General features: G+C 31.8%; 4 protein-coding genes and 1 long non-coding RNA gene across 5 annotated transcripts in view; 2 read left to right on the top strand and 3 right to left on the bottom strand.

Moving 5' to 3' along the window:
* The window catches only part of LOC128392974 (GTP-binding protein RAD-like), a 28048-nt gene extending 18587 nt beyond the window's left edge, over positions 1-9461 (top strand). The window contains exon 3 of the mRNA XM_053353070.1: positions 8634-9461. Coding sequence (XP_053209045.1) covers positions 8634-9050 — 417 coding nt within the window. The 3' untranslated portion in view covers positions 9051-9461. The remainder of the gene's footprint in view (positions 1-8633) is intronic.
* A 127-nt stretch (positions 9462-9588) lies between these two features.
* On the bottom strand, positions 9589-14261 carry LOC128392970 (RNA helicase aquarius-like). The gene is given in 6 exon segments (XM_053353065.1): positions 9589-9944; positions 9947-10330; positions 10405-10575; positions 10664-10713; positions 10716-12773; positions 12776-14261. Coding segments are annotated over 6 exon segments (4230 nt in total). The 5' UTR covers positions 14124-14261; the 3' UTR covers positions 9589-9725.
* Positions 14262-14377: 116 nt separating this feature from the next.
* Positions 14378-17029, top strand: LOC128392986 (uncharacterized). The gene is made up of 3 exons (XR_008326060.1): positions 14378-15058; positions 15588-15645; positions 16138-17029. It is a non-coding gene; the product is annotated as an uncharacterized LOC128392986 (long non-coding RNA).
* Positions 17030-22410: 5381 nt separating this feature from the next.
* On the bottom strand, positions 22411-25350 carry LOC128392976 (SPARC-related modular calcium-binding protein 1-like). Its single transcript, XM_053353072.1, has 4 exons — positions 25001-25350; positions 24444-24777; positions 23313-23816; positions 22411-22801 (listed from the first exon to the last, which is right to left on the bottom strand). Exons 1-4 carry the CDS (start codon positions 25049-25051, stop codon positions 22545-22547), a joined length of 1146 nt encoding a protein of 381 aa, XP_053209047.1. The 5' UTR covers positions 25052-25350; the 3' UTR covers positions 22411-22544.
* A 512-nt stretch (positions 25351-25862) lies between these two features.
* On the bottom strand, positions 25863-27714 carry LOC128392979 (protein crossbronx homolog). The gene is made up of 2 exons (XM_053353075.1): positions 27510-27714; positions 25863-27381 (listed from the first exon to the last, which is right to left on the bottom strand). Exon 2 carries the CDS (start codon positions 27233-27235, stop codon positions 26351-26353), a length of 885 nt encoding a protein of 294 aa, XP_053209050.1. The 5' UTR covers positions 27236-27381; positions 27510-27714; the 3' UTR covers positions 25863-26350.
* Between the last annotated feature and the right edge of the window lie 40 nt (positions 27715-27754).

Consider the following 27754-nt stretch of genomic DNA (forward strand, 5'->3'; position numbering starts at 1 on the left):
TTCCAAATATGAACAATAGTATTTAATTATCATGGTTCGAATTTAAAACCTAATTATCATTTACTTCTAGTTGAATCTTTACTTTTACATGGATTAAAGTGAAAGAGAATGGAAAACAGAACTTTTTTTTTATTAGAATTTTCTACGAATACTTTTTCGGTGGATTAGCTTAGAACTTTTTCTCTGTTTCTTATTCCATCTGATTTTACCCTTATTCTCAGCTTACGAAAACGATAATTTTAGAACAAACAAAAAGAAAAGTTCTGAAGTTTTGTTTTCCAAACTTATAACAAGATTCTGAGTCCATTCAATGAGTTCTCAGTATTCTGATGTAGCAAACTGCTCAATGAATTTCCAGCATTACGATTAACTGAGTTTTCTTGTGTTTTTCAGACACAGAATTGATCAGATTAAAGTAAAATTAAATCAAAAGGTTTTCAATGTAACCATTTAACTTTAAACTGTCCCAATTTTATTTCATCATCATTGAATTTGACTGTTTCCTGATACCTCAAGCTAAATCATCTGAAAACAGTTCTCAAGGTAAATCAAATTTATCCTGAATCCCCATGAAAACATTAACAATAAATGACAATCATTATAATTAAAGTTTAGTTTTTGGGTAGAAAATTTTCCTATCAAATCAAATGAACTGAAATTAATGGTTGTTATTGAAAAAGACTTTGAAATTGGGTAAAAATATCATGTTAATGATGCTCATCATCATGGTAATTTAAATGTTTATTTCAATTCATTTATCATCCTAATAATAAAATTGATTAGATAATGAGAGTTGATTAAATTGTTTGATTCAATTATTTTTGGAAAAAAAATTCCATTTTCTTTCTCATGAAGCTCAAATTCATGAGGTAAATTCTGAAACAGAATTCAGACTAATATCATTTGGAAACTGTTGGAATAAGATATTCACAAAAGGAGAGAAATGAATGAATATCAAATATTTAGAAAGGAGAAAAATTTAGTTCGATCAGAACTTTTTTTTAGGTCCAGAATTTTGATCTTTTTATCGGAACCATGAAACTGACCCAGTTGAAGATAATATTGAACTTAAATCTCCAATAAGTGGACTCGAAAATATTTGATTACGATGAGAGGATAATGGTAGTTGAAAATTCTGGTTACGAATTCATTGGTTATCATTTATCAAATTTACTTCCTCCCAATTTACCCTGAGTTTTAACAATCTGATTATGAATCTCTATTATTATTTTTATCTTCATGTTGGTATTGTCACCAAGTAAGTAACTTGAATGTTCATCATCATTATCATCCTCTTACTCTTGAGTATATATATTTATATTCTTAAAGTGATATTTATCTTGTCTTGATGAGTTTTCCTTGTTATTAGATAATTAAGTTGACCCAATTTGATGGTGAAAATCAATCATGAAAACTTATTCACTTTTACTCAGTCTAGCTTTCAGAACTTTCCTCTGCCAATAATAATTGTTTTCGTGTTATTATTCATCATCAATATGAAAGTAATTCAATATTTTGTACATTATACACAGTAAACAATAAGCTAACTGACCAGTGTCCAGTGTGTATGTGTGTTTGTGTGTATTGAAAAGTCAAACATGATTAACATCAAGTTTATTTGTGATCATCAGTTTGTTTCAATGAAATTAACTTGATCATTTTGGACAACAACAATCTAAACTTTTCCCATTGCAATTTAAATTATCATGATAATGATTAGTGTGATGGTTAACCAGGATAATCTAATTGTAATCTAATTTAATCTTCATATTACATTTGATTATCATTAATATTATCATTTGTTTTTTTCCCTTCCAATTGATTCTGTGATATTAATCAAAGAAAACAAGTAAACATGAAACTTTCCCATTTTCTCATCAAGCTGATTCCATGTTCAGTTGATTTATCGTGTTGTTATCATGCTAGTTTTTTTTGCTTCGGCTAATCAAACAATCAAATTGTAATCAAGAATCTGATGAGTATCATTATCATAATGATTATTGTTTGATTAGGTAATTAGAGGGTCAAAGGTAATGAGTTAAAGGTGATAAACAAGGATAAGGACCTTTAATCAATTTCATGTCTCATTAAATTTACTAATACTAATACTTAACATGAGTCTGGATTTAATTTGATTATCATTGAATCAATTTTATTATATTCATGTCACTTGATATTAACTATTATATTATATTATCATGGTGAGAAAGTGATAAATGTTTTCAATGATTAGATTTCTGGAAAACAAAATCCGGAAGTGATTAGATGATTTTGGAAATTTGATCAGGAAAAGGAGATAAAAATTTTCCTTTACAATAAAAAAGTTCAATTTCCATGTCATGTCAAAAGTCATTGAAAATCTTATCCCTTATATTAATCAGCTAATACTTCAAGTCGACTATTGAAAATGTTGATCCATCGTCTTCCTTTGTTTCTCAATAAGAGGGTATTGACCTCAGCTGATAATAGAAAAGTGAAAATGATAAAATAAGGATAAGATGATAATAGAGAATCAAAGAGATAATCATGATCCGGAGTTAAAGGTAATTCTCAGTGAGATTCAACAAGACTCATCAATTATCACATCTCCTTATCCCAGAATCCCAATTCTTAACCCATCATCATCATGGTTTCTTTAATTATCTCATTTCTGATAAGAATCATGGTGATTGAACTGATAGATTATCATTATTATCTTCATCTCACCTTCCCTGAGAATCCATTGTAATCTTAATTGCACAGAAAAAGGTGAAAGAATTTTGTTTTCACTCCCTTACTATCAAAAACTAATAATAATTTTCTTAATCAATGTAATCAAATTTAATGATGATGGTGATGATTAAATGATAACAGAGATTGTTATTCATCATCTCCATGATAAATATGACACACGGAAGATAAAATTACCAGCAGAATTGACTTGGTTATCTAATATATTTTTTTTAGAACAGAGAAATAATTATTTTCTTATTAACTAATAACTTCCTTAATTTTATTTATTTTTTCATTCACTTCTACTTGATTATCCATCTAATGATTAACACTGACACACACACACACATAGATAATCAACTAAATACTATTATGATAATAATGATTCTAATCAATCAAACTCTTAATTTCATTTTCAACAATAAAAACTGTTAACCCTCCTACCGACATTGCAAAGTTAATTAAGATCCTCCTCATTACTGTTTTGGTTAATTGTCAAAGTTAATCACTTCCTTATTTCTGACATGTAAACTGAATATATATTAATATATCTAAACACATACCGAATTAATGAAATTAAAAGTTAATTGTATTACAATTGATTAGCTTGGGAAAAAGTTTCACTTTTTGTTTGTTTCACCATCATAATCATAATGATGGCTCTCAATGTGGCTACTCAAGGGATCGAGAGTAAATAAAGTTAACATAAACATCACCAGCAATTAACTTAATCCATTGATGGTTTCATGATAAATATTATATTACAATTGAGAAATTTATACATTCCTTTAATCCTCTTATATCTTATTCCCTGAATTTTCATGAGCATCAACCTCAGGATAAACTGAGAATTGAGTGTTTACCTTTTTTACTTGTTATTATTTTGAAACTTTGTCTTTACTTTTGAGGTTTTTTTTTGTTCACCAACTCATCGAGTGGATTTTTGTTTATTCATGATACTGATTAATGTGATTTCTCAAGGTGACAAAAGGTTAAACAATTTAAGGATCAAAATTGTCCTTTGATTGACAAACAATCAATATTTCATTTGATTCCATTTATATAATATATATAATCTTAAGAGAGTTAATCTTTATCTTGCTTGGGATTAAGATGACAAAGGATTAGGGATTAGCATTTTAAAGTTAATCAACTTGGAAATCACTTTGGAGTTTGATAAGAAAATTTTCATTTCCTTATTCTATTGATATTAATACAATCGATAACTTTGATTGTCATTTGATGTTAACCATTGTAGTGGGTGTAGATGTATAATTAACATATGAATAATCAATGATTAGTTGATTCTGATTGCATTGATTAGGAATCATGAAGCCTTATCAAGAAATGAACAAACAACAAACCATAAATCATTTGATTAATTTGATTAAATCTCTGTTTAATTTGCCACGATAACGATAATATTAACAAACACTGAACACTAGATAACCTTGATCTTGTTGTTTGTTGATTTAATCATTTGTATCATGTAAATTTCATGGTTACCATCATGATTTTTTTTATCAATTTCAAATTAATCAGTGACTTGATTTCTCAAATACAAATTAGACTCTTGATCCATGTTGTTATTATTTCAAATAATTTTCAAATTATCATGTAAACACAAATTGACAATTTGCCTTTTCCTTTAAATCTCAAAATGAGGATTTTTTTTCCTCCTCATGATATAACATGAACATGGTGGCAAATAATATCAGAATCTGTGAGATTCATGCCAATTATATGATAATTCATGATTCCAATGAATCGTATAGAATTGTATCAATCGTGAATCGGGGAGAGAGAGAATGAAAAAAGTTTCCAATTCTGAAACTTTGTGTCATGGAAATTGTAACAATCAATTGGGTTAAATTGAAGTATTTACAATCATCTTGATTAACGTTAATTGAATAGTAGTTACCTTACTAACCGATTGATTTTGATACTCATTTGATTAGTTTCAATTGAATTTAAATTAGTTAAATTGATTTAAATCATTTGTTTAACATCAACGACATTGTCAATTTATTATCCTTGAACCTTTAATTATGATAATTGTTTGTATCTTTGGATAGTGTTACTTTTGTTAGCTTTATTAATTGATTGATTCATTCTGGTAATCAATTGATTATCATTGATATGTTGATTGGTTAAAATTGTTACCCTTTTAATTTGATCACCATGATAATCAGCAACATGATAAATGATTCAGATTCTGAACGATTTAAAAAAACTCCTTAACCCTTATGATATATTCATGTATTTATATGAGTTCAATGTTGATTATTAATCATCTTGATGGTTGTTTAATTGTTACTGTTAGTTTAAGATTCTGAATTTACACAATTAGTGAAAAAAAAATTAAAAGATTAACTAAACTCTTGGTCTCGTTAATTAATCATACTGATTAAGTTGTCTTGAAATAATTAACTTGATTGTTTAAAGTTTAAAACTTAAACTATCAACTTCTAGAATCCTTGATTATCAATATTTGGTTAGGATTTTAATTTGATTTAAATTGTTCAATGAGTAAATTATATAATCCCAGTTAATTTGTGATTAGTTTGGCTCTTCAACAACAATTTAATTGTGAAAATAAATTCAGTTAACTGGCAACAATTAACTTAAAATCGTTTTTTAATTCAATCATAATATAAAGAGCTGATTGTTGATGATACAAAAAGAGGGAGAAAAAAATTTACTTCTAGTTGCCAATTTAATCTAATTACAACTAAATTAATGATTCAAAATCTGATTCTGTTGGAAGACAATTAAATCAATAATAATTAAGAAACTGAAGCAACAATTATAAGCCTAAGAAAACAATTAGCGAACACAATTAATCATTATAATTAACCAGCAGCAATGAAAGAAATGCTTAGAAAAAAAAGTTAAATGTTACTCGACTCAAGTGTCTTATCATGAAATGAATTTGGTTATCAACCTGAGCCTGAATCTTTATGAACTTTTCCCACCATGATGATGAAGAAAGGAGGATTTACCAGGAGAAAGAAAAAGAAAAGAAAAAAAGATGAACCAAAAATCCAGAAAAACAAATCGAATAACAAGAAAAAAAAAGATTTTCACTATTAGAACTTTTTTTCGAGATTCTAATGGGTCAATCTTTCATCATGATGACCACTATAATTACGAGATCCCAGCAAACGATTCAAATATAAAATAGTTTGGAAAATTATTGAGAAACAAAATTCGTTAATAAAATGATTTTATCGACATGATTGGGATAATTATGATATCGCTTCCCTGCATGAAAGGTTAATCATTTGGTTAATCATTATTGATTAGCTGAATTAGTTTCAGTTAAAATTGTTTGTTCAGTATTGATGGTGATTACCTTTTGAAGCTCAATTGTGACTATCATGAAGGGTTTGGTTTCAAGTGAAAGTTCAATGAACTTTTCCCTGAAAAAGGTTGGAATAAAATTCTGAGACTTTTTTTCCCTTCTTTTGGGTTTGTCTCGAGTTTTCAGAATTTCCTATGAAATAATCATAATAATCTTATTAAAATGAGTAATATTTTATCTCCAGCATCATGATTCTTCAATTTTTTACACACTCTTCCATTAGATACAATGTCAATTTTATGATAATATTTATTCAGAGGTTTAACTCATGTTTATTCAAGCACAACGATAATTCATGATTGAAAGTTTCGTTTTTTTTTTCATTACATGATTAATATTATTATTTATCAAAGTCAATATTGTTATTAGCATGGTGATTAACATGATTATCATCATGATAATGGAGTAATAAAAGATTACCTTGACTTTGAACTTGAATTTGTTTCCATTATAACATTTTGATTGTGACCTCATGGGATAGATTGAATTGAAATTGAATACAATTAGTATTTATGGTTAACAGAATTTTCTTTCCATTGTAATAGATGATTCGGTTTTTCCCTTTCCCTCGAGTTCTAAGGTTTTTAGAACTTTTTTTTCTCCTTTTCTTCTTCCAATTATTCGAGAAACAATTCTTATGGAACTTTACTTGCCAAATACACTGAATTTCTCCTCAGAAAAGTTCTAGTTCCTTCCAATCATTTACTTATAAATCTATTGGAGATTTTTTTTCCCTCCCTCATGAGCCAATCATGGATTCTGATTCGAGATGAATTTTCGGTCTGTGTGTGTGTGTCCATGATTATTGCACAACGATAATCTAATTCTGGTTTATTTCCTTTTTTTCTCATGGTACGACTCATGTGTTTGTTTGAATGTAACTGAATGACAGGAACTGATAATGATAATTCATGATAACTGATCGTGATGATGATTATGGTGATGATTTATTCTGATTGATTTTCCCAAATGAATTGTTGAAACGACTCTTGAAATCGTCTTCCTGATAAAGGGAGTCAGGGGGAGAATAAAAGAGGAAAATGAGTGAGTTGTAATGATAATATTCAATATTTTGTGTTCTAATGATATTATGATGACAGAAATAAAAAGAGATAAATGTTCATTCAGAATCGATGATGATCATGATCATTTACCAATGATTCTGATGGAAATGTATTGATTGCTTGTGATTCTGTTAATGTTTTCTTCCTACTTTTTTCCGTCTTCTGAGTAAATTCATTTGACATTGATGATGATGATACCAAAGAGGTAACACTTGAATTCCTAGTGTCATCCTCATCCTCATCATCACATTGTCATGATGATGATGAGAATGAGGATGAGAAGATGAGGAAGAAAAAAATAACACAAATAATCAAATGAATTGCGATTGTAATGATAATTTAGTAACCATTGTAAACGAATCAATTTATTCAACATTAACCACACTCGGATAAATTGTTCAAATCAACAAACAATTGTAGTTAAATGTAGGTTTTTTTTCATGTGATTAAAATGATTGTTAATGATTAACATTGGTGACAATTATTTTCAATTGTGTTAAATGGTACAATTAAAATTAATACATTATAATGTAATGTTTTATTTCCGGGTAGGGTCATTTATGTTAGTGTACTTTTGATCATTAATCAATTTATTGACAATTAGATTGTTGTTCAAACAATTTATTGTTAATGGTTAGATGGTGAAAGCTATTAACTAATCATCATCAACATTGAACAATTCAATGAAATAATCATTTTGATTGTCGATCTTTGTTAAATTATTTGTAACAATTTTATTTTTTCACAATCAACTTGATCTTGTTGATTGAAATTAACTAATTGTGAGTGTGTGTAACTGTAAATTGTTTATCAATCTCAACATATTATTAATTTTGCTGTTGTTGGTTAGTTAATTGTGTCAATTGATTTGAATAAAAGTCATTTTAAGACCAATGAACTTGATTGATATTCAAGTTAATCATGATTGTGAATGTTAATATTTAATCAACAATCAAGACAATCATCATTATGATAAATATTATTATTATTATTTTTATATAATTCATGATGTCGATGATTAAATGACTTTGAACATTTCACCTTAATCATCAATCAGAATTGATTATTATTGATTGTTAATTCTCAATTCTCAACAGTTAAGTAAATCACGGGAATCATTGGAAATTGATCTTTAGTAACATAAGATTATTAATATAATAACATTTAAGATGGAAAATGATTAAAGATGATTGATTAATAGTCTAGTTAATCATAATTACAATAACAATAATCGAGCAGAATCATTTTGATTAGCCAACAATTTATCAACAATCACGTACCAGAAACAAAACATAATCAATTATTATCATTACCAAAATTAAGATGATAATAGTTATTGATATGAAAAACTATCAACAACCATTGGAAAGTTAATCATGATTCATATTAACACTTGACGATTTAATTTGATTGTTACATGTAATTAGTGAACAATGTAAACAATAATTAATCCTTTGTAACTAATTCACGATTGTTAATTATCTTTTATTTAGATTTTCTATGATTCTGTGATAGTAATTTACTCAATCACTGATCGTCGGAGCTTCGAGATTGCCGCTCAACTATTAACCATGGCGATCTTTGATTATAAGCGAATCAATTGTGACCTCAAGGTTTGTCTGATCGGAAATAAATCTGACCTGGTTCGAGCTCGAGCAGTTGAACATCATGAGGGTAAATCACTTGCCAACAGGTTCGAAGTTGATTTCCATGAGGCATCGATTGAACTCGAAGATAATCTTGATCATATTCTTTATTGGATCTCTAATAATGTTCGAACTCGATTCGGTTTCATGCCGATCAATGGTTCTACTCACGGGAAATTCCGTCGGGCTTTAAGCTTCGTTAAACGGGTTCTTCGAAAACCCGATTCAAAGCATCGATCTTGCGAATCAATTAATGCCATTTAATCATCTCTCTCATCATCGTTCAATTTAATATCATCATTTATCATTAACCAATTAGTTCATTAATTGTTTCCATTAATGAAAAATCTAGTTGATTAACAAATGAGAAAAAAAAACTTTTCCAACTTTTTCTTGTTCTTTTCAAAACAATTAGTTAATTGTTTATATATATCATGCAATTTAATTCACTAATTGTAATATCCTGGATAAATTTAATCATCGATCATCAGAATTATCATTATTTTTTAACTTTTAATTAAAAACTTGTTGGTAAACCAAAAAATAAGAAACTTGATCATCACAATAAAATCACAATTTTCTCATTCGTTTATCCTTATAGTTAATTTGAAAGTTTTCATTCTGATTGTGATTAAGATTTTTAATCTTTCTCTCAACTTTATCTCATTACTTTTATTCTAGGGTTTCAATAGTTAATTGTAATTCATACGATGTAATTGAAACTTCAATAGTAATCATGATTGGATTGTTAATATGTACGCTAATTGTAATGATTCCTGATAAATTGTTATCATGTCTCTCATTTGATTTATAATTGCCATTTAATAAACATGCTTTTTCACAATATTCATTGTTGTCTTTTCAATATTTACAATTAACTTTGGCTCAAGTTGTTTTTTACAATCGGGATTCATTTTTTTAGAAGATCAGATTTTTCATTCAAGGATCAACGTCTATCTCAATTTTATCGTCAATTCCTGTATCATCGGGAGCTAGTTTCTCAAAAGGAACATCATCATCATCATCATCTTTTTCTTCATCTTCTTGATCTCCTCCTTCAGTATTATCTTTTATTTCCTTTGTCACTTCAGTTGGTTGATCTTCCATTTTTGTATCCTCTTCATTTTCTTCTTGATTTTCATCATTGGCTTGATTTTGTCTTCAAGAATTTGGAACATCTCTGGTCGGGTTTTTTTCCATTCTTCAACTTTTTTAGCATGAAAATCGTAAACAAATTGGACCATTGCTGTCATTTCATTAAAGATCGTTGGTTGAGATCGATCGGAAACTGTAGTTGGATAATTTTCTTCTGGAAATATATGAAGAGCAGTTGGTCGTTGAAGAAGAAGGTTGAATGTTGGAGATAATTCAATGCAACTTTTGAATAAAGAAACTCGACCGAATATGTAAAGTCCAAATTTAGCTCTGGACATGGCGACAATTAAACGTCTCACGTCTCGTAAATGTCCAACAGTTTTTGTTCGAACCAAGGAAAGTAAAATAAAATCATTCTGCAAGCCCTGGAATTTATCTACAGTAGTTACCTGAAAGAAGATAATAAAAATTTAGATTAGATTAAGAAATGAATGAAGAGAAGAAAAAGAAAATTAAAACAAACCTTTGAAGGAGAGCCAATGAACGGATTTTTGGCACATCTTTGGGCGATTACGTCTCTGATCAAATGCTTTTGTCCATTATATGTTGTAAGAATTGTAATACTTTCGGCTGGATAACCAATCAAACGCATGAACATGTAGGTTGCAACCACGTATTCGGCTTCAGCTAAATTCTGTCACAAGAAATAAACAAAGATAAATTAATAAACTCGTTCGAATTTATTCAAAATAATTGACAAAAAGATTGGACTGGTTACAAACCTGATAAAAGTAGGGGATTGGCTCAGATTCTCCGACCCCATTGAAATCTGGACATCGATAAGTTGATAATCATGAAGAAATCCTGGATTAACTGGAAATGATTTTGACATTAATTTGGTGTGAGGTAAATCGTCTAACTGTTTATATCGTTGACGGAAAAGTGAACAAAGACTCGGCCTTGATCGTCCCTGAGCATCTAGTTCAATAGTTGATACACCAAGTCGCACAAGTCGAGTGAAAAGTGATTGCTCCATGTTGCTGAACTTTTGGAAGGCCATATTTTTTATGACCGGAGGTAGTTGATGGTGATCACCAATCATAATCCATCTTTTCAGACGATTGTGACCATGTTCGGGATTTTGCAGCAAAAGCGGGATAAATGTTTCAATCTCTAGTATCTGAGCAGCTTCTTCCATTAAGATATTATCATATTGGAATCCAATCTCAACCAATTCACGTCTCTTTAAAGCGGCATGAGTACAGGTCATGGCGATTATTTTAGCTTCTCGAACAAGAAGATAACGACTTCGATCAACACCTGAACGTAACATTTCAAAAGCTTTAAATTCCTCCAATTGAGTGAAAATTTTCTTTAAATGTCTGTAACATCCTTTGGCAATTTCCAAGTCTTGTTCAAAAGTGACCTTTTTGAAAATAGGCTGAGGTGCTGTGGCAAAAAATTTATCAAACGGAAACAGTTTGGCCACATCTTCCGGTCCTCTAGCACTTTTACTCAACTTGGATTGAAACTCTTCCCAACGGGAGAGAACATGATAAAGGTAAAAATAGTTTGACGTCTCACACGTATAACCGACATCGGCTGTGACTCCAAGACTTGTCGCTAATCGACTGACCTCTTCCAAGAGTTCGATCCGTTTTTTGAGAACATAATTAACTCTACCATATCGACTGAAATCTTTCTCTGTGTCCAATTCTTCTTCTCCATGACCCAAACGAAGTAAATGTCTTTCATCTATATCCAAGGCCATTATTTTCTCAAACAACGCATTTAAGGCCTGATTAGAATGGGTTACAATGAGTGTTCGTTGTTGGGGAAAGTTATGGTACAAGTTTGATATTATTTGTACAGCGACATCGGTTTTACCTGTTCCTGGTGGACCGACAACTAGTGTTAATCCTCGATGGACGCCACTTTTAATGGCCTCTATTTGGGTAGGTGTGAATCGGACTGTATTTTTCTTGGGCTGGGCAGCAGGATAGGGTCCACGATTGGGTAGTACAAATGGGACAGCTTCAATCTTTTTTTCTTTCTCGTCAATTTTAAGTTTAAATGGAGGAATAAGTTTTGATTCGTGAACTGGTGATGAAACGCTATAAGCGGGAAAAGATTCAATCAGATGATCATAATTTAAAAAGGTATCGTTAAAGTTAATCAACTCATTGTTAGTGGAAATGTTTGTATAATGAGCAGCAGAGGGATCACCATATCCAAGGATAATGTCATGAAGCCAATCGGGTACAACGAACTCTGAATTCATTAGATCGCGAACAGTTTCAAGAACCGCTTTGAAATTATTTTCTTTCGGTTTTCGTCTAAGTAGAATGTTGAATGTGTCGTAAACACTTTCCTGTCCATCTTTTAAATTAACATTATCCTGATAATATTGATTACAATCAAGCCAAACTCTATAGGTACGAAAATCAGTGTCAAAATGTGGCCTTTCCATAGTTGATTCATCGATCAGTTTTCCAAGTGGATCAAGCATCCCTTCAATTTCACATCCACGAACATATTTAAGGCCAACTTGCGGTTTAAATGGTTCTTTGTACTTATACGACGTTCCAGGGGCAACTGTGGGTTCCACGGTGATTAGAAAGCAAACATCGTGTTTTCGAAGTGACTCCCATTCTCGTTTAATTTCATGGCGAACATTTAAATTTACTCGTATCTCCGCTCGAACTCGTGATGGAGCTTTTTCTCCAATGTTTGGTTTGGCAACTTCAACGATAACAAAATTGTCTATTCCAATTGCCATTCTTGCCCAACCTCCGAACATTGGGACACCATCTTCTCGACGCCAAGGTTTCATTCGAGAAACTGAACTTTCAATGTCTTGACGAATCTCAAAAGTTGATTCTAAACGGAAAGTTTATGATTACGTAAAAGATAATCGTGAAGGGTAAGAAATTGTAGGTTAAGTTTGGGTAAAGCTAAACAGGAATCATTGTCGAAATATTGATTTGGTACCAAATTTTCATCCCAAATTATTTCCTCTGTTGGATAAAGTGGCATCTCATTGAGAGCTTCTAGTTGAGAGATAACTCGACCACATTTGGAGGCGATAATATCGAGAAACAGGTCACGAGAAATTGATTTTGAGTTGGATGATGCAGAAATTAAGTTTAACATGGTCATCAGTTTGACGAGTTCATCATCATTGAGCTGCTTGAAACACTGGACAAGTTTTTGTGAGGTATCAACAGAGGCGATGTTACTAAGGTAAAAGTTTTTCAATGGTTCGAAATGTTTGAAGGTGAGAATTTGAAGTTTCGTCATCATATCATAGTGTTTTTTCATTACATCTTTTTGAGTTAAAGATTTTCCCGTAATATCGTCGATCTCAAATTTACTATAAAATGTCAGGATTTCCAAGAGCTGATTGAAAAGGTGACCTTCTTTTAATCGTTTAGCAAGTGCTGATCGACGACAGATAATTACAGTATGAGTATCATCAAGAATTGCGTTGAAAAATCGTCTTGTTGGTAGAAGTGCTTCCAAATCGATAAGAAATTCAAGAAATCTTTCACAATAACTGACCACATTCAGCTGAACTTTATCCAATTGTTCAACATCTTCTTGGCCAGGTACAGTAGCCAGAAAACGAAAAAACTGTTGAATTAAATTCCAAAGAAATTCACGTTCAAATGTTGCCTTTTCCAACGATTTTGCATCCAATTTGGAATCTTTTTTCTTTAATACATTCCAGTATTTTTTCAATTTCGGAGCTTCTTTAAATTCATCTTCTCGGCGATTCTCTGAAAGGCAAACCCAAATAGGAAATGAGGCAAACTTTTGGATTGTATCTCTAATCAGGTCCACTTCAACACTATTGAAACAATGGTCAAAAAAGATGATTATTGATCGTCTTTCTTTCATATTTAAAGATTTTTTCTCAGCCAAAGATAATTTACAAACATTGGTGAAAAAATGGTCAAACTGATCAGGAGAAGAGACAAATATTTCCCAAGCAGCAACTCGTTCACGAAATTTTTGATTAACCATAGTAACAATTGACATAAGATGGCCAACATTATCAATTCCTTTATCTTTATACAAAGGCCATAAAAATTTCTCCAAATATTGATTCAATTCCAAGGGTTGAATTAATTTTGAATAAGAACCAGATGATTTCATAGAATCATAATAAAAGCTTTCAATAAATGAACAAGTGATTTGCTCATCCGAATCAACTTTCAACAGATTCAATAGACTAACCATCTCGATAAACCAAAAGGGAAAAGAGTTCAAATCTCAATCAACCAAAAAGAAAAAGAAAGACAACAAATAATCACAAAACAATTAAAACTAATTCAGTTCACAAGAATAACAATTAATCACATTTGCCGGTTTGTTTTGGAAAAGAAAAAAATTCTAATCTGATTTTCCAAAAAGTAGCGACATCTTTTGTCGAAGAGAAAAACTTCCTTCTACTGGCGGAGATTCGAATTCTCTTGGAATTGTAAACAATTAACTCTGAATATCATTTCTTTTGTCCGTCACCTTTAATTTTAATTATCTTTTCGTAATCAAACAAAATCATGTTAAATACCATTCGATGCATTGACAATCAGTGAATTCGAATTAGTAATTACTATAGAATGTCTTTTTCGTTTATTCCCTTTAATTTTCTATATTCTGTTTATACTAATTTTTCACTTTTATTTTCTTTCTCTCTTTTCTGGCCAACAGAATTTCATTTGGACGATAATCAAGGAAGATGGATTAAAATGAGAAAAAGATGATGGCTCTTTGTTACAATAATTTCTCTTCATCTTTCCATTTTTTTACCTCAATTTCCCCCCTGTTCTCTCTTAAATCTATCTTGATATCTTTCTCTCTCTTCCCCTTATCATCCCTACGAGCGTGTGCCATGTTTCAACTATTATCAAAGGAGAAGAAGGAAAACAACACAACAATAAAAGGATCCAACTTGTCAAAATCAAGGTCAATCTCTCCTGGTACCTTTTTGGAGAAAAAGGGCCAGACCCTTATTACTATTTACTGATGTACATTTATTATGGATGAAAGAAGGAACAAAAAAAGACCCGCCTTCACTTGGATTTTCGATCGATACGATTTTTGGTTTTCTTCTGCTTCCTCGAGACCGTTAAGCCATCTTTGATTAGTCAACTAAGCTGTGCAATGTTTTGAAGGTAAGATGATAGAGAGAGAGATGATCATCTGGGGGAGATGATAAAGAGATGAGAGAGAGATAGACAAAGAGCGAGAGCGAGCGAGAGAGAGAGAGAGAGAGAAGAATTGAACCAAGAGTGAAATGAAAGGGCAATGATGATGAAAAGAAGATGATGATGAAAGAGAGATGAAGTGAGACAGACTTGTGAATATTAGATGAGTGGGCTACGAGTGTACGAATCAAACTGTGGATCTATATTGATCAAACATGGCCGTTCCAGCTTAGTTATACATTTTTACAGTTTCATTGTTACAGCTACTTTTAGGCTTGATCTCTTCCCTGTCTCTCTCTCTCTCTTTTTCTCTCTTCCTCTCTCCCTTTTACCTCCCTTCTCAATTTTATCTCTTTATTTTCCTTCCTTCCTATTCCTACCTCCCTACCTCAACCTCCTCCCTCCTCCTCCTCTTCTCGTTGCCTTATATTTATTTTCTTCATCATCTTTTCTCTCTCTCTCTCATTCTCTTCTCTTTCTCTTTCTTCTTCATCAGCTTTTCATCTTGATCATCATCATCACCCCATGGATATGGAACCAGAAGAAAGATTTAGGTAAAACCTTACAACTAATTCTGTTCTCTAATATATTAATGTTGATAGAGAGACTTGCAGATTTACCGTTGCATAGACACTCAAGCGTCAGGACTAAACAAAGGAAAAGAAAAGGAGAAGTGGAAAATGCAATCTCCATATCCTACGGGTTTTAATTCACTTTCCAATCATTTAATTGTATCCAGGCAAAGAATTGACTCTACGCAATTGATTCGACTTTTTCTTCCTTCTCCCCCTTTATTCATATACACGATCAACTTGCAATTCTCTTTCTCTCTCTCTCTCTCTCTCTCTCCTCGTCTATGATCGTGTTCCCTTTTGTACTTCCATTGTCATCTGTCGTTTACTTTCATCTTCTCATCTTCTTTGTTCGATAAAAATCTACTATAAATTAGATTTAACTATAACTTTCTCTCTTTAGCTCTTTCTCCATTTAGAATCTAATCACTTTCATCATTAACTATTTTTCCTTTTCTTTTACTCAAATTTCAGGTTGGAAAAGTTTATTTGTCACCAAGAACAGAAATATGTTTCCATTAAAAGTCGGAGTCTATTGGCCAGTTATCGTTATATTGCAATTTGAATAAACATCTTCACGAATTTACAATCCTATGGGATAATTAAGGGATAATTTTGCAAAAGAAAAACAATAAACAATTTCTTATGCATATGAGAAAGAAAACAAAGTAAGAATATTGTTTCTCTTTTCTTATTATTGGTTTTTCTTGATGTTTAATCTCATCGGAAATTTGATGATCCAATCAAATATTTACAAATATAGAGGAAATTTCATCATCTATCTGCTTCGAAACTTGTTTACCAGTTATTATCATGGATTTTGATTATTTCATCTCTTTAAAGTGATGAGAAAATGAGTTTACCTTAGACTTGGATCCTTGGACTTTGGTCAAACAAAAATTTCTCTCGTTCATCAGCTGATTGTTTATTCAATCGAAAGGTTTAGAAATTCAACCATTTACCAATATCGATTGACGAAAATTATCAATCCAAGAGAATAGATTTTAATTGTTACTCTTAATTGACCATTTTCACCTTAAATAATAACAATAACTCGATGTAATCATAAAGATTGATCGGTTTTAATTTTGTTTCTACCTTTAGGTTGTTGATGCGATGAGTCAGATGGATAACAAGATGTCCACCTATGGTCAACTATCTGCTCGAAAAGAAAGGAAAATAAACAGAGAGTAAGATGAAAGTTACTCTCATTACTCCAGTTATCAAATTAATCAATGAATGCGCTTATCGGTGTGCGTCCATAACAATCGCTTCGCCGGACGTGTTAACGGTTTTGATGAATTTATTTATAAAATGAACTCTCCCTAAACAGCGGTAACAACAGAAGTAAACATCTCGAAAGAGGGAGAGAGAGAGAGAGAGAGAGAGAAACATCATAACAACAGGCAAAGGTCTGGTTACGCTATTATGCAAAACGCAAACTGTACCTGATGCCAGGAACGTGGCGCAACTCACTTACTTTCCTCTCTCTCTCATTCGCTTTTCTCCCTCTTTCTCTCTCGCTCTCTTCCTATCTCTGTCCATAGTTACTAACTCACTATTTAGTTGAAGTAATAATGTTTTAAAAGTTGTATTACTTTTTTGCTTAACCGTGAGAAAGAAGCAGCTATATTTTGTTATTAGTCGTGAAAATAAACAGCTGTTTCCGATTTGAGGATAACAAACACGCTGAGCGAAACATGGAGATGTTAAAAAGTACAGAGAAAGTCCAAGAGGGAGACGCGTTTAAGAGAGAAGCAGAGGGAGAAAGAGAGAGAGAGAGAGAGCGTAAGTAGCGTCAACAGGATCACCGTCGACCTCATTCTTTGTACTTAGAAAAGAAATTGCGTTGAAAAGTCGTCTGGAAAGAGGCCTCAAGAGAACGGAAAGACCGACGCTATTTTATCTTGAGACTTTCGTAACGAATACTTACAATTGCGTTTGTTTTCTTTTTCTTTTCCTTTTCCTCTCTTCACCCTCTGTTCGTTTTCTCATCTCTCTCTCTCTCTCTCTCTTCTCTTCTCCTTTTCTTTTCTTCTCTTTCTCTTCTTTTTCTTTTCCATTTGTTCTTTGTTCTCATTCTCTCTTCTTCTCATTTTATCACCATTGTTATTATTCTTTGCTCTGTTTCTTTCTTTCTTCTAGTTTACAGATTCGAATCCAATTGACGCAACTATTGAATCTTATCTTTTCCCTACGAAATGGACGTGAGGGGCGCGAATACAACGTTCTGGCGACTCGAGGGTCACAAAAATTTTTGGGTTGGTCAAAATATCCAAGGAAATGTCATCAATTACCTTAGATTTTCAAATACATTATTGTAGATTACAAGTCAGTCGATTGTTTCAACGTCTCTTTTTCACACAATTAATCACACGAATTAAATTTTGACCCATTATCTTATTAACTTTAAACCCTTTAACCATCGTTCATTGACCAAAGGTGTAAAAAAGTGGCTTCAGAAAAATGGCCTCGAGACAATTAAATCTTAAACTTACCCCAAAAGGAAAATATCAAATGCTAAAATTGATGGAAACGAAAAACAGAAACGAGCAAAAATTAAAGAAACAAAATATTGTAAATAATTAAAAGTAAACAGCACAATCAAAGCCAAATAGTTTCTCAGATTTTAATTCAATCGTTTTAATTAATCTATTGGTCATAATCTTGTTTACTTTTGTTGACACAGTAAAGATTACTAATCAATCAATGAGAATCATTCGGTGAGAGAAAAGAGAAAAGTTAATAGTAATTAAAAAATTACGACACATGTGACGAACGAAGGTTTTAATTATCTTAATCATCGAGATCATCACATTTCTCTGTCTCAACGGCGATATGAGACACAAAATGGCTGACGAACCATTTCCATCATTGAGATCATTTTCTCCCTCGAATCGCTCTCTCTCTCTCTCTCTCTCTCTCTCTCTCTCTCTCTCTCTCTCTCTCTCTCTCTCTCTCTCTCTCTCTTCTATATCCATTAAGCATATGCTTAGATACAAATGGTCGAACGAGCACAATCAACGAATACAATGGAAGATGATGAGGATGATGAAGATGAAGAAGATTATGTTTGGGTTAACACATTGAGGGAGAATGAAGATCGGGAGAAGGTAAGTAGTCCTAACAACGGAAACGGAACAGTTACAACAATTAAGACAATCGTATAAATAAATTTATTTGTTGGAATTGTTTTAATGGCAGTTATACATTTAAATCGATTTAGTTTAATTTTTTTCTCTCTCCAAATAAGAAGAAAAAATTAACCAAAAATATTATTATACGACAATAGAGATTAAAGTTTTATCGTGTATTTGTTTTTGTGTTATAAACTCTATGTTTTCATGTGGTTGTAGCAAAAAAAAGAGAAGCAGATTAATAATATTGATGTTACATTATTAAAGTTTTCGTAAGAAATATAATCAATAAATAGATATTGTGAAGATAGAGATCTTTTTGTTTTATATTTCATTTTCTTTGTCTTTTTGGTGATTTTTGTTGTTGTGGTGGTGGTTTGGGTGTTTGTCTGCTGATTGCAAAACAGAAGCTCCTTAAAACTGTGTGAGTTTTGTGTGTATGTGTTGTGTTTATTTTCACAATTAGATAAAGAAAATGTTATTTGTTTAATTGTTGAGAAAATTTTTTTGATGCGAAAAAGGATGAGAAAAAGGATGAAAAGGTTAGTTAAGAAAGACAGAATTCTTTGTATATAAACTAATATAAATTCACAAAAGTATGAAAAATGCAAAAATTTTGTATTAAATCTGATCAAGATTTTTTTTTGGTTTTTGTTGTTATGTTTGTGAAAAAAAAAATGGATAATTAAACATGAGTGTTGTTGGTGGTTGTTGTGTATGTTGGTTGGTTTGTTTTGTGCTTACTTGTTTCAAGTGCTTGTCGTTTTTGGTTTGTTTTGATGAAGTTGATGAAAAACAAGACTGGTATCTCTTTGTGTTGATTGTTTTTTGGTTGTAGATGATGATAAAATTTAGATGAAAAAATGATGGCATCAGAAAAAAAGGTTTGGCATTCGAAAAAAAAAGAGGAAAAGGAAGAAAATATAAAAAATGGGAAAGTAAAAGGAAAAAGAAAACGAAAGTTCAGAATAAGATCACAAATTAAGACGAGTTTTGGTGAGAGAGAGGTGGTTGAGTGTTGCTTGTTCAAGAAATGCTTTTATCGACAAGTGAAAGAAGTTGCATGTTAAAGGTGGAGAGATGATTTGGTGAGAAGAATTAATCAATTAAAATAGATCAAGACGTAAGTTTGTTTGAGTAGAAGAAGCAATTAGAATGAATAGAATTTGTTTTGTCACATCAAATTTCTTCGTCATTTCTTGGTACAAATAAGTTTTACTGGCCAGTAAGATTGTTATAATCATCTAAGTCATCGTTGTCGTCGTTGTCATCCTTGTGTGATCATCTACATTGTCATAGTATATTCCATTTTAATTTAATTTTCTTTTTCGAGGAGAAGATTCACATTAAATTCACTTTTTGTTTGTGACTTCGATGAAGATTATGGCAGTGGAATATGTAATATATAAATGTTTTTATATATAAATATAGAAATTTATATATTTGTCGAAAAATAGTTGAATGTAATTAATCGATTTGCTCTCCGTCTTTTACTGGCCTTTTATTTATTATTGTTGCGCTGTACCCGTTAATTCAACTGGATCGTTTTGAAGACATTTCGATAGCTTTTGGAGGTTTATGTAGTGGTAATGTAGTGAGCAAATGTTCATTTATTTCGTAATCTTCGTCTTCGTGCCCTGTATCTGACTCATCGGCGTAGACCAGCATTCCGTCGATTGTCATTGCAGCAGGCCAACCTTCTGGACCTCTGCTTTCATTTCGAGGGCCACGAGGTTGTTTCTTTTTCCTTTGAACCATCCAGGCATGAAGAAATTGGTTCACTGTTTCGGTGGTCATTTCTTTCTTGACATATGGAGCTGGAGGATAATCAATATCATCGTGCCAGTTTCGATAATGTTTCCTCATGTTATTGGCATTATCTCGTTCGATATATTCACAATTTTTTTGAGAACAACATTTGACTATCTCTTTATCATCCTTTGTACGATTGTTGCGAGATTTTTTGGGTGCAGACCCACCAGGGGTTCCATTTGAACGTTTTCCTGAGCCATTTCTTCTGCTAGTATAACCTGGATCAGATTCTTTCTTTATAATACCGATACCGTTACCATTATCATTGGTTCCTCGATCATTATTATTGCTTTGGTTGGTTGACTGACTGTTAGAGGAAGATGTTTCAATGTGATTATTCATAGCGGCTGTAACAGCGGCAATCGCTGCAGCAGAATCTAAACATTCGTTGGCTGAACGTGGGGGACGACCAACTGGTCTACTGGACACTGATGATGAGATCACGGAAACATGGCCATTAGAATTGGCAGTGTTACTTGTAGTAGAAACTTTGAGATCAGCTTCGGATCGACGAGATGCATTATGATTATTATTATTATTAATATTATTAATTGAATTATTGGAGTTTGAAGTAGTATGAGTGTTCGGTGGTGAGTTATGGCTAGAAGTAATCACAGTAGATCCTTGACGACTTCTTCCAGAGCCGTTGACTCTAACAAAAGAAGTTGCCGATTCCCGTAAGTTGGAATTATTTGATTCACGTTCCATCCTCTCAACTGAAGCATGAGAAGATGGCGATGGAGATGAAGATTGTGACTTGATGACTGAATGATGTCTACCCCCGGATGATGAACGTTCCATAGAAGCTAAACCAAGAGGTGACAACAATTGAGATCCACTTGGGCTTAAAGCAAGACTCATAAAATCTAAGCTTTCTTCTTCTTCCTTGACAAGTAATTTGTTTATCAAGGCGAGATCATTTGTCTTAATCGGAGGGATAAAGACAATCGAATGAATGTCTCTCAATGATTTCTCCAATTTTGCACTTTCAGCATTATTATTATCCACAACAGAATCACGTCCAGTAAGGGTACCAATAACCTCACTTATGGTCATTAGCTTTTCTTCATATAATTTACAGTTTTTAAGAAGAACTCGTTGACGAGACCATAATCGATACACAAACATTTCGAGACAAGTCATATAGCATCGGCCATAATCGTCAAGTTGTGATAGAACATAATTACGCCTCTCCTCTGGTTCTAAACGCATTTTGGTCTCAATAAGTAGATGATGGGATTGGAAAACACGATACACAAAAAATACAAAAAAAAAGTGAGAGACCAAAATCAAAACCCCAGAGTCACAGAGAGAAAAAGAAACAGACAGAGCCACCAAACAGGGAATCAAAGGGATCACTGAATAAGAAAATGACAATACAAAAATGTATCAAAAAAGAATAGATCCCGGTCCAGATGAACAATAGGTTAGAAAAGATTAAATTAACCTTAATTGTTAATCAATCGATTAAAATTTGTTAATTAAAAATGGAAAAAAGAAAAAGAAACAACTACTCATAAGGGAAGGGAAACGATGAAATAGTCAAACGAAGTCACGATGATCTCTACTAACACTAATCTGATTCTATTTCTCTTTCTTTGCCTTTGGTTGCGCAGAGAGAAAACGAAAAGTGGGTGTGCCGCGCATGCGCAGAAAGAAATTCGAATTTCTCTCTGTCTATTTTTCTCTTTCACTGTTTCTCTCTCTCTCTTTCTTCTTCCCTTAACCCGATTTTCGGAGCGGGTTAAGCTCAATGTTCCCTGAGGGGTTTTAGGTTAGAGTTTAAACTTTTTAGGAATAAAATTTCGAAATTCGTTTTCATTTATATATAAATATCTCTCTCTCTGTATCTAATTTCTTGATGTTGATATAACAGGTTATTGGTTTTTTCGTATTTTGATAAATTTGGTTTTATATTTAATATGTTTCATTTTATGTTCCTAATAACAACTTGTTGATTTCAACCATTTTCTTCAACCGGCTGATCATCATTTGCCGAGTCTCACTGCCATTCGGCTTAAAAATCAACGTGCTAACGTTAAAACCACCTGAACCAGCCACGTGATCGAGCTCATCTTCGTTTTCCTTTTCTTTGGCAGCCTGGTTTTCAGCGGCTGTTTTCTGGTTCAAAAGAGACAATCCATGGACGGAAGCGATATTCGAAGACCACATTGCAATGTCGGAAGGACCTTTTAGAAAGAATAGAAAAAAAAGAGAAGAAAATTAAAAAAAAAATGGACGACAAGTGTTAGTCATTTGGGGTAAAATCGTCAAGTTATGGTCAGAGTTTATCTCTCACTCTCCTTTTCTCATCGATAACCATTGAAAACGTATGAGAGAAAAACTAATCAAATCAATAGCCCTAATCATTGATTGCTGAACAAAACAAAAAACAAACCACAACAATTGACGATTTGTTTTAATCAACCAAACTAATCGAAAATTTTTATCGGCTAACCACTAATCATTCAATGACCATTATTCTTGCTCAAGTTTAAATTGACACTTGATGATTAATAACAATTAGGATTGAATGCAATTTTCAATTACCTTTTCTCAATAATCATCAAGCTAATTAAATTGCTTCTCTCTCTCTCTCTCTTTAATCTTTTTCTGATCTATGATAATTCTTAAGAAATCAACTTTAAATCTCGTTAGAAATTTCGATAATCCCTAGAATAGTGTTTCTAAACGACTTACTTGCTTTCGCTACTCGAGATTCACTACGAGAAGATCCATCAGAACGTTGATTAGTTTTCTCTCGTCTATTGGTATAAAACGAAATCCACTCGGTGGCTGAGATTTTCTTGTCAGCGTTAAAATCGATAACTTTAAAAAATGAAGCAGCGCAATTGTTTAATTTGGTCCTTTGTTTGATTGAATTTCGAAAATCTTTAAACTCTTGCCGATTAATGTTCTCATCTTTATCAACATCCAAGGTTCCAAATTTGTACCTTAAAAGAGTAACAACGTCATCCTGTTTACTTTTCATCTGATTCTCATATTCTTCTGAGAAAATCTCCAACAATTTACTAATTAGTTCGCCCTTCTCAACTTTAGTACATTTCTTTTTATCCCGACGGGGTCGACGTCGACGATTAACTTTACGGGCAAGTGTCTCACAATCGGTCGCAGCTTTGTCACCCTTAGCAGAAGTTTTCCAAATTGGTTTACCAGTATTGATATCGACACACCAACAGTAGCCTAAAGGATTAAAGGATTAAAAGAATAAAGAAAACATGATTAGCACAACAATACAATTCAATCAATCATCAATTAAACATGAAAACAGATAATGAGAAACAACGCTAATTAGATTTTCTCAGGAAATTTGTCCTCAATTGGCTAAACAAATTCAACGATAACAAAAATCTTTTACTTAGAGGATTATAAATACATCTAGATGGAAAATAATTAACGAGGATGATCAACGAATCATCTAATTATCTATGATGTAATTTACTTCGTCTTTCACAGGCAACACAAATTTGATCAGGTGATTGATTTAATCATCAAGTCATCAATTGATTAACCGTCTGATTATAAAAAAGAGAAATTTTCTTATCCATGATTTTATGGAAAATAATTACAAAACGTTAACTCTACGAAAGTTAGAAGGATTATTTTTGGATTAGATATTAAATTACTTTTCCTCTGATGGAAATTATAACAAAATCAACTAATTGTTGGAGCTCAATAATTAGGAACAAAGAAAAAGAGACTGAAAAGGCGAAAAACTTGCAAAAAAAAAGACGATTGAAAATGGAAAATGATTTGATTCCTTTTCCTTTTCCTGTTGTCACTTAATTTCTGATACACAACTGGACTTACCTGTCTCTTTGTGACACTGTTGCGCTTTGTATAATCCTTTGGACAAGTCACATTCGGGTATTAGAATCTCTTTGCCCGATTGATGATCAGATTCCGATTTAACAGCAAGATTTGCAATTCTTTCATGTAAACAGGTAGAACAAGGATAATTAGCAACAATGGTAATACCCGATCTCTTACATTGATCAACAAGTAGATCACATTTAGAATTGTATGTTTTACCCTCTGAAGAGCAAACTGGACCTTGGTCATTTTCACATCCTGATGATGATGGAGATATTGAACAATTTGATGGAATTAAGATGGAAGATGATAATCCAAATGAAACAAAAATCTATTGAAACAAAAGCAAGAAGAAGAAAAGAAAATAAATCTCAAGTGTTAAAAGAACAGTTAGAGAAGATGAAGAAAAGAGAATTCATGTAACATAATCTTCTTCCTCTCTCCATCTATTTCCCGGTAAAAAGTAAAAGTATAAGATGATAAATGAGAGTGAGAAGAGAGAGAGAGAGAGAGAGAAAAGAACAACTTAACAAGGTAAACAGTAATTTCTTTACCTGGATAAACGATATGATGAAAAGAATGACAGTAGATTGATTAAGCCTCATTACGATGAGACATCAACAGGTGAGAATGTTACACAAAGAGACACATAAACCAAGTGAGAGAGAATCAATGAAACATTTAGAGGCAAAAGGGTTAAGACAATTGGAGAGAGAAAAGAAAAAGAATAAAACAAAAAGAACAAAGAATAGAAAAGAAAATGAAAATTATTCTTTTTTCTTCTCAACCACTGAGACTCTTCTTGTTTTCTCTTCGCAGTTAAGAATATAAGTTACTCACTTATTTTCTTTTTTCGCTTTTTCTTTTTGTTCTATTTCTCCCTCTTCTTCTCATCTTCATCATCTTACTTTTCTTTCTTCATCATCATCAGTCCTTTAAGGAAAAACAGAGACGGAGAAAAATGTAAACAAACATGGAATCTTTTTCTTTTATTTTCTTCACTCTCTCGATCTGTTAGTTGGCGTTTATCTTAACCCGAACGGTTAATTAGTCGATTGTAACTTTGTTTACAATTAATTCTAATCTCGTTTATCTATTCTCATTAATTTCAAGAAAATGAAAACTTTCAAGAGTTTCCAATCAACTAATTGTCAGGTAGAACAATTTTCAATTCTAATTCTGTTATCAAATGGATTTGTTATCATTCCATTGAGAAGTAAATTAAATTAAGCTGATTAAGACTAATTAGTTGATTAGTTTTTCTTATTCGTAGGTTTTCAATTGTTATTGATGGGAGAGAGAAGCAATTTAATTGTTGGTTAGATGATGATTATTGAGAAAAGGTAATTAACAAATCACATTCACTCCTAATTGTCATTAATCATCAAGTGTCAATTTAAACTGTAGCGAGAAAAATTATCATTAAAGGATTTGATTTAATTTACATTTGTATCATTCAGATTGATTTCAATTGTTTTGATTTTGCTTTTAATCAAAAAATTATCAGCCGATAAAAATTATGGACTAGTTTTGTTGATTAAAATAAATTGTCAATTGTTGTCATTTGTTTGTTTGTTTTGTTGTAGTAATTAGTTGGCAATCAATGATTATGGCAAATTATTTGATTAGGGTAATGATTATCCTTTTTGTAAATTGTGGTCGACAAATTGTTGGACTTTTGATTTTGGCCATTTAGTTGATCAACTGCAATTGAGATTTTCACACAATTTGTAAAACTGATGATGACATTAATTGCTTGATGATATTCATGATGATGGTGGTGGTGATTAAATGATGATATAAATAAAATTGATCTGAAGAAAATAAAAACTATCGGTGTTTGATTGTATATATTAATCATTGTAGAATGGAATTGAATTAATTGTGTAATCCAAAATGGAGGGTTAAACGATTGGTCGTGAAAATGGTAAATCATTTTGTACCCATGAAAGGCCAATATATGGGCGATTGTTGTCTAATTGTGATGATATTGTTGGTGTTGAAGATTTTGTTATGGTCAATGGATCTTCATTAAAACCTTTTAAATTCAACAATCGAGATTTCCAACTTTCCAATGTAACTGAATCAACTTCCGTAAATATGATTGCATGGGTATCATCTTTGTCCTTAGGTGGTTGGTAGATTAAACTTTTACTTGATTCAACTGTTTGAGCGATTTTGTTGACAAATAATTCTTGATTTTCGAGGTACATTTTAACTACATTACGATAGTTAATTTCTTCTGGTTTAGTTGAATTATCGTCCATCTCATAATTTAGTTCCTTCTCAACGTGGATAAATACTTTCTTTAGGTGAGCAATTAACTGCCAAAATTGGTGAACTCTTGGATTCCATTGAGAAATTATCTTGGTAGAGTTAAATTTACCCGTTTCTGGATCAATCAAAGGGTGAAAAGGTGGATGATCAAAAATTATCGATGGACAAAGGTTATTATTATGTTCGTTAACTTGGGCAACATTATCATCATCATCGATTCCATCACAATCGGGATAATTATTTGGAATATTAAATGTAAATCTAAGAACAGCTCCTTGATAAAGTCCCTCGTGAACGAATAAAACACCAAACCAAATGAAAGGAGATTCATGGGATGGAACTAAATAAATATTCTGAATTGTCTGCTGTTGAAATAAAATAAATTCTTTCATCAAACGATATTCAACGAAAAGTGGTGAACAACGATCAACACCCCCTGAAGATTCAACAGCATTACAAGTTGTTGTTGTGGTGGTGGTGGAAGAACCAAAATCAGTCGATAATTCAGTCATGATTTTAAAAAAATGTAGAATTAAAATAACAGCACTAAGATGAATGTTCAACTGAATTCTGGACAATCTCCAAAAAAGATACACTCAGAAGGGTTAATTAGCCGTCAATCGCAGCAACACATTAATATACACGATCTAAACCAAACCTATCAGGCCAATTGTAAACAATTTTGAGTATTTATGAAAATGGAACGAAAAAAAAACAGATTAGAATAGAAAAAAATATCAATAATTAAGAGGAGGTTTTGTTTACATTTCAGAGGAAAAATCTTACCTTGAAAATGAAAGAATAATTTTTCATAGACTCTTCAAGCAAATGGATTAAAATTTACATAAATTATACAGAACAGAGATCGACTGTCTTCATGCTATTTTATCAAAATTAAAATAGAATGAAACAAAATTAAACAAGACAATTAATTAGAATCAAAAAAAGGTGAAAGTGATTTGATTTTGATGTTTATTACCAAGTTTGTTGGTGATCCAAAAAGGTAAACAAAGTTGAGGGAAAATTAAAAA

The sequence above is a fragment of the Panonychus citri genome, unplaced genomic scaffold (genome assembly GCF_014898815.1).
Source record: "Panonychus citri isolate SS breed McGregor unplaced genomic scaffold, ASM1489881v1 Contig00138, whole genome shotgun sequence".
NCBI classification, from domain to species: Eukaryota; Metazoa; Arthropoda; class Arachnida; order Trombidiformes; family Tetranychidae; genus Panonychus; species Panonychus citri.

What these genes read in the sequence shown, in the direction of transcription:
- LOC128392976 (XM_053353072.1), bottom strand. Translation starts at nt 25,051, where the DNA reads ATGAGGCTTAATCAATCTACTGTCATTCTTTTCATCATATCGTTTATC. An exon ending in TCATCATATCGTTTATCCAG is followed by an intron (nt 24,778 to 25,000) that starts GTAAAGAAATTA and finishes TTGTTTCAATAG; the next exon opens with ATTTTTGTTTCATTTGGATT. An exon ending in ATCTCGAGTAGCGAAAGCAA is followed by an intron (nt 22,802 to 23,312) that starts GTAAGTCGTTTA and finishes TCTTTCTAAAAG; the next exon opens with GTCCTTCCGACATTGCAATG.
- LOC128392979 (XM_053353075.1), bottom strand. Translation starts at nt 27,235, where the DNA reads ATGACTGAATTATCGACTGATTTTGGTTCTTCCACCACCACCACAACA.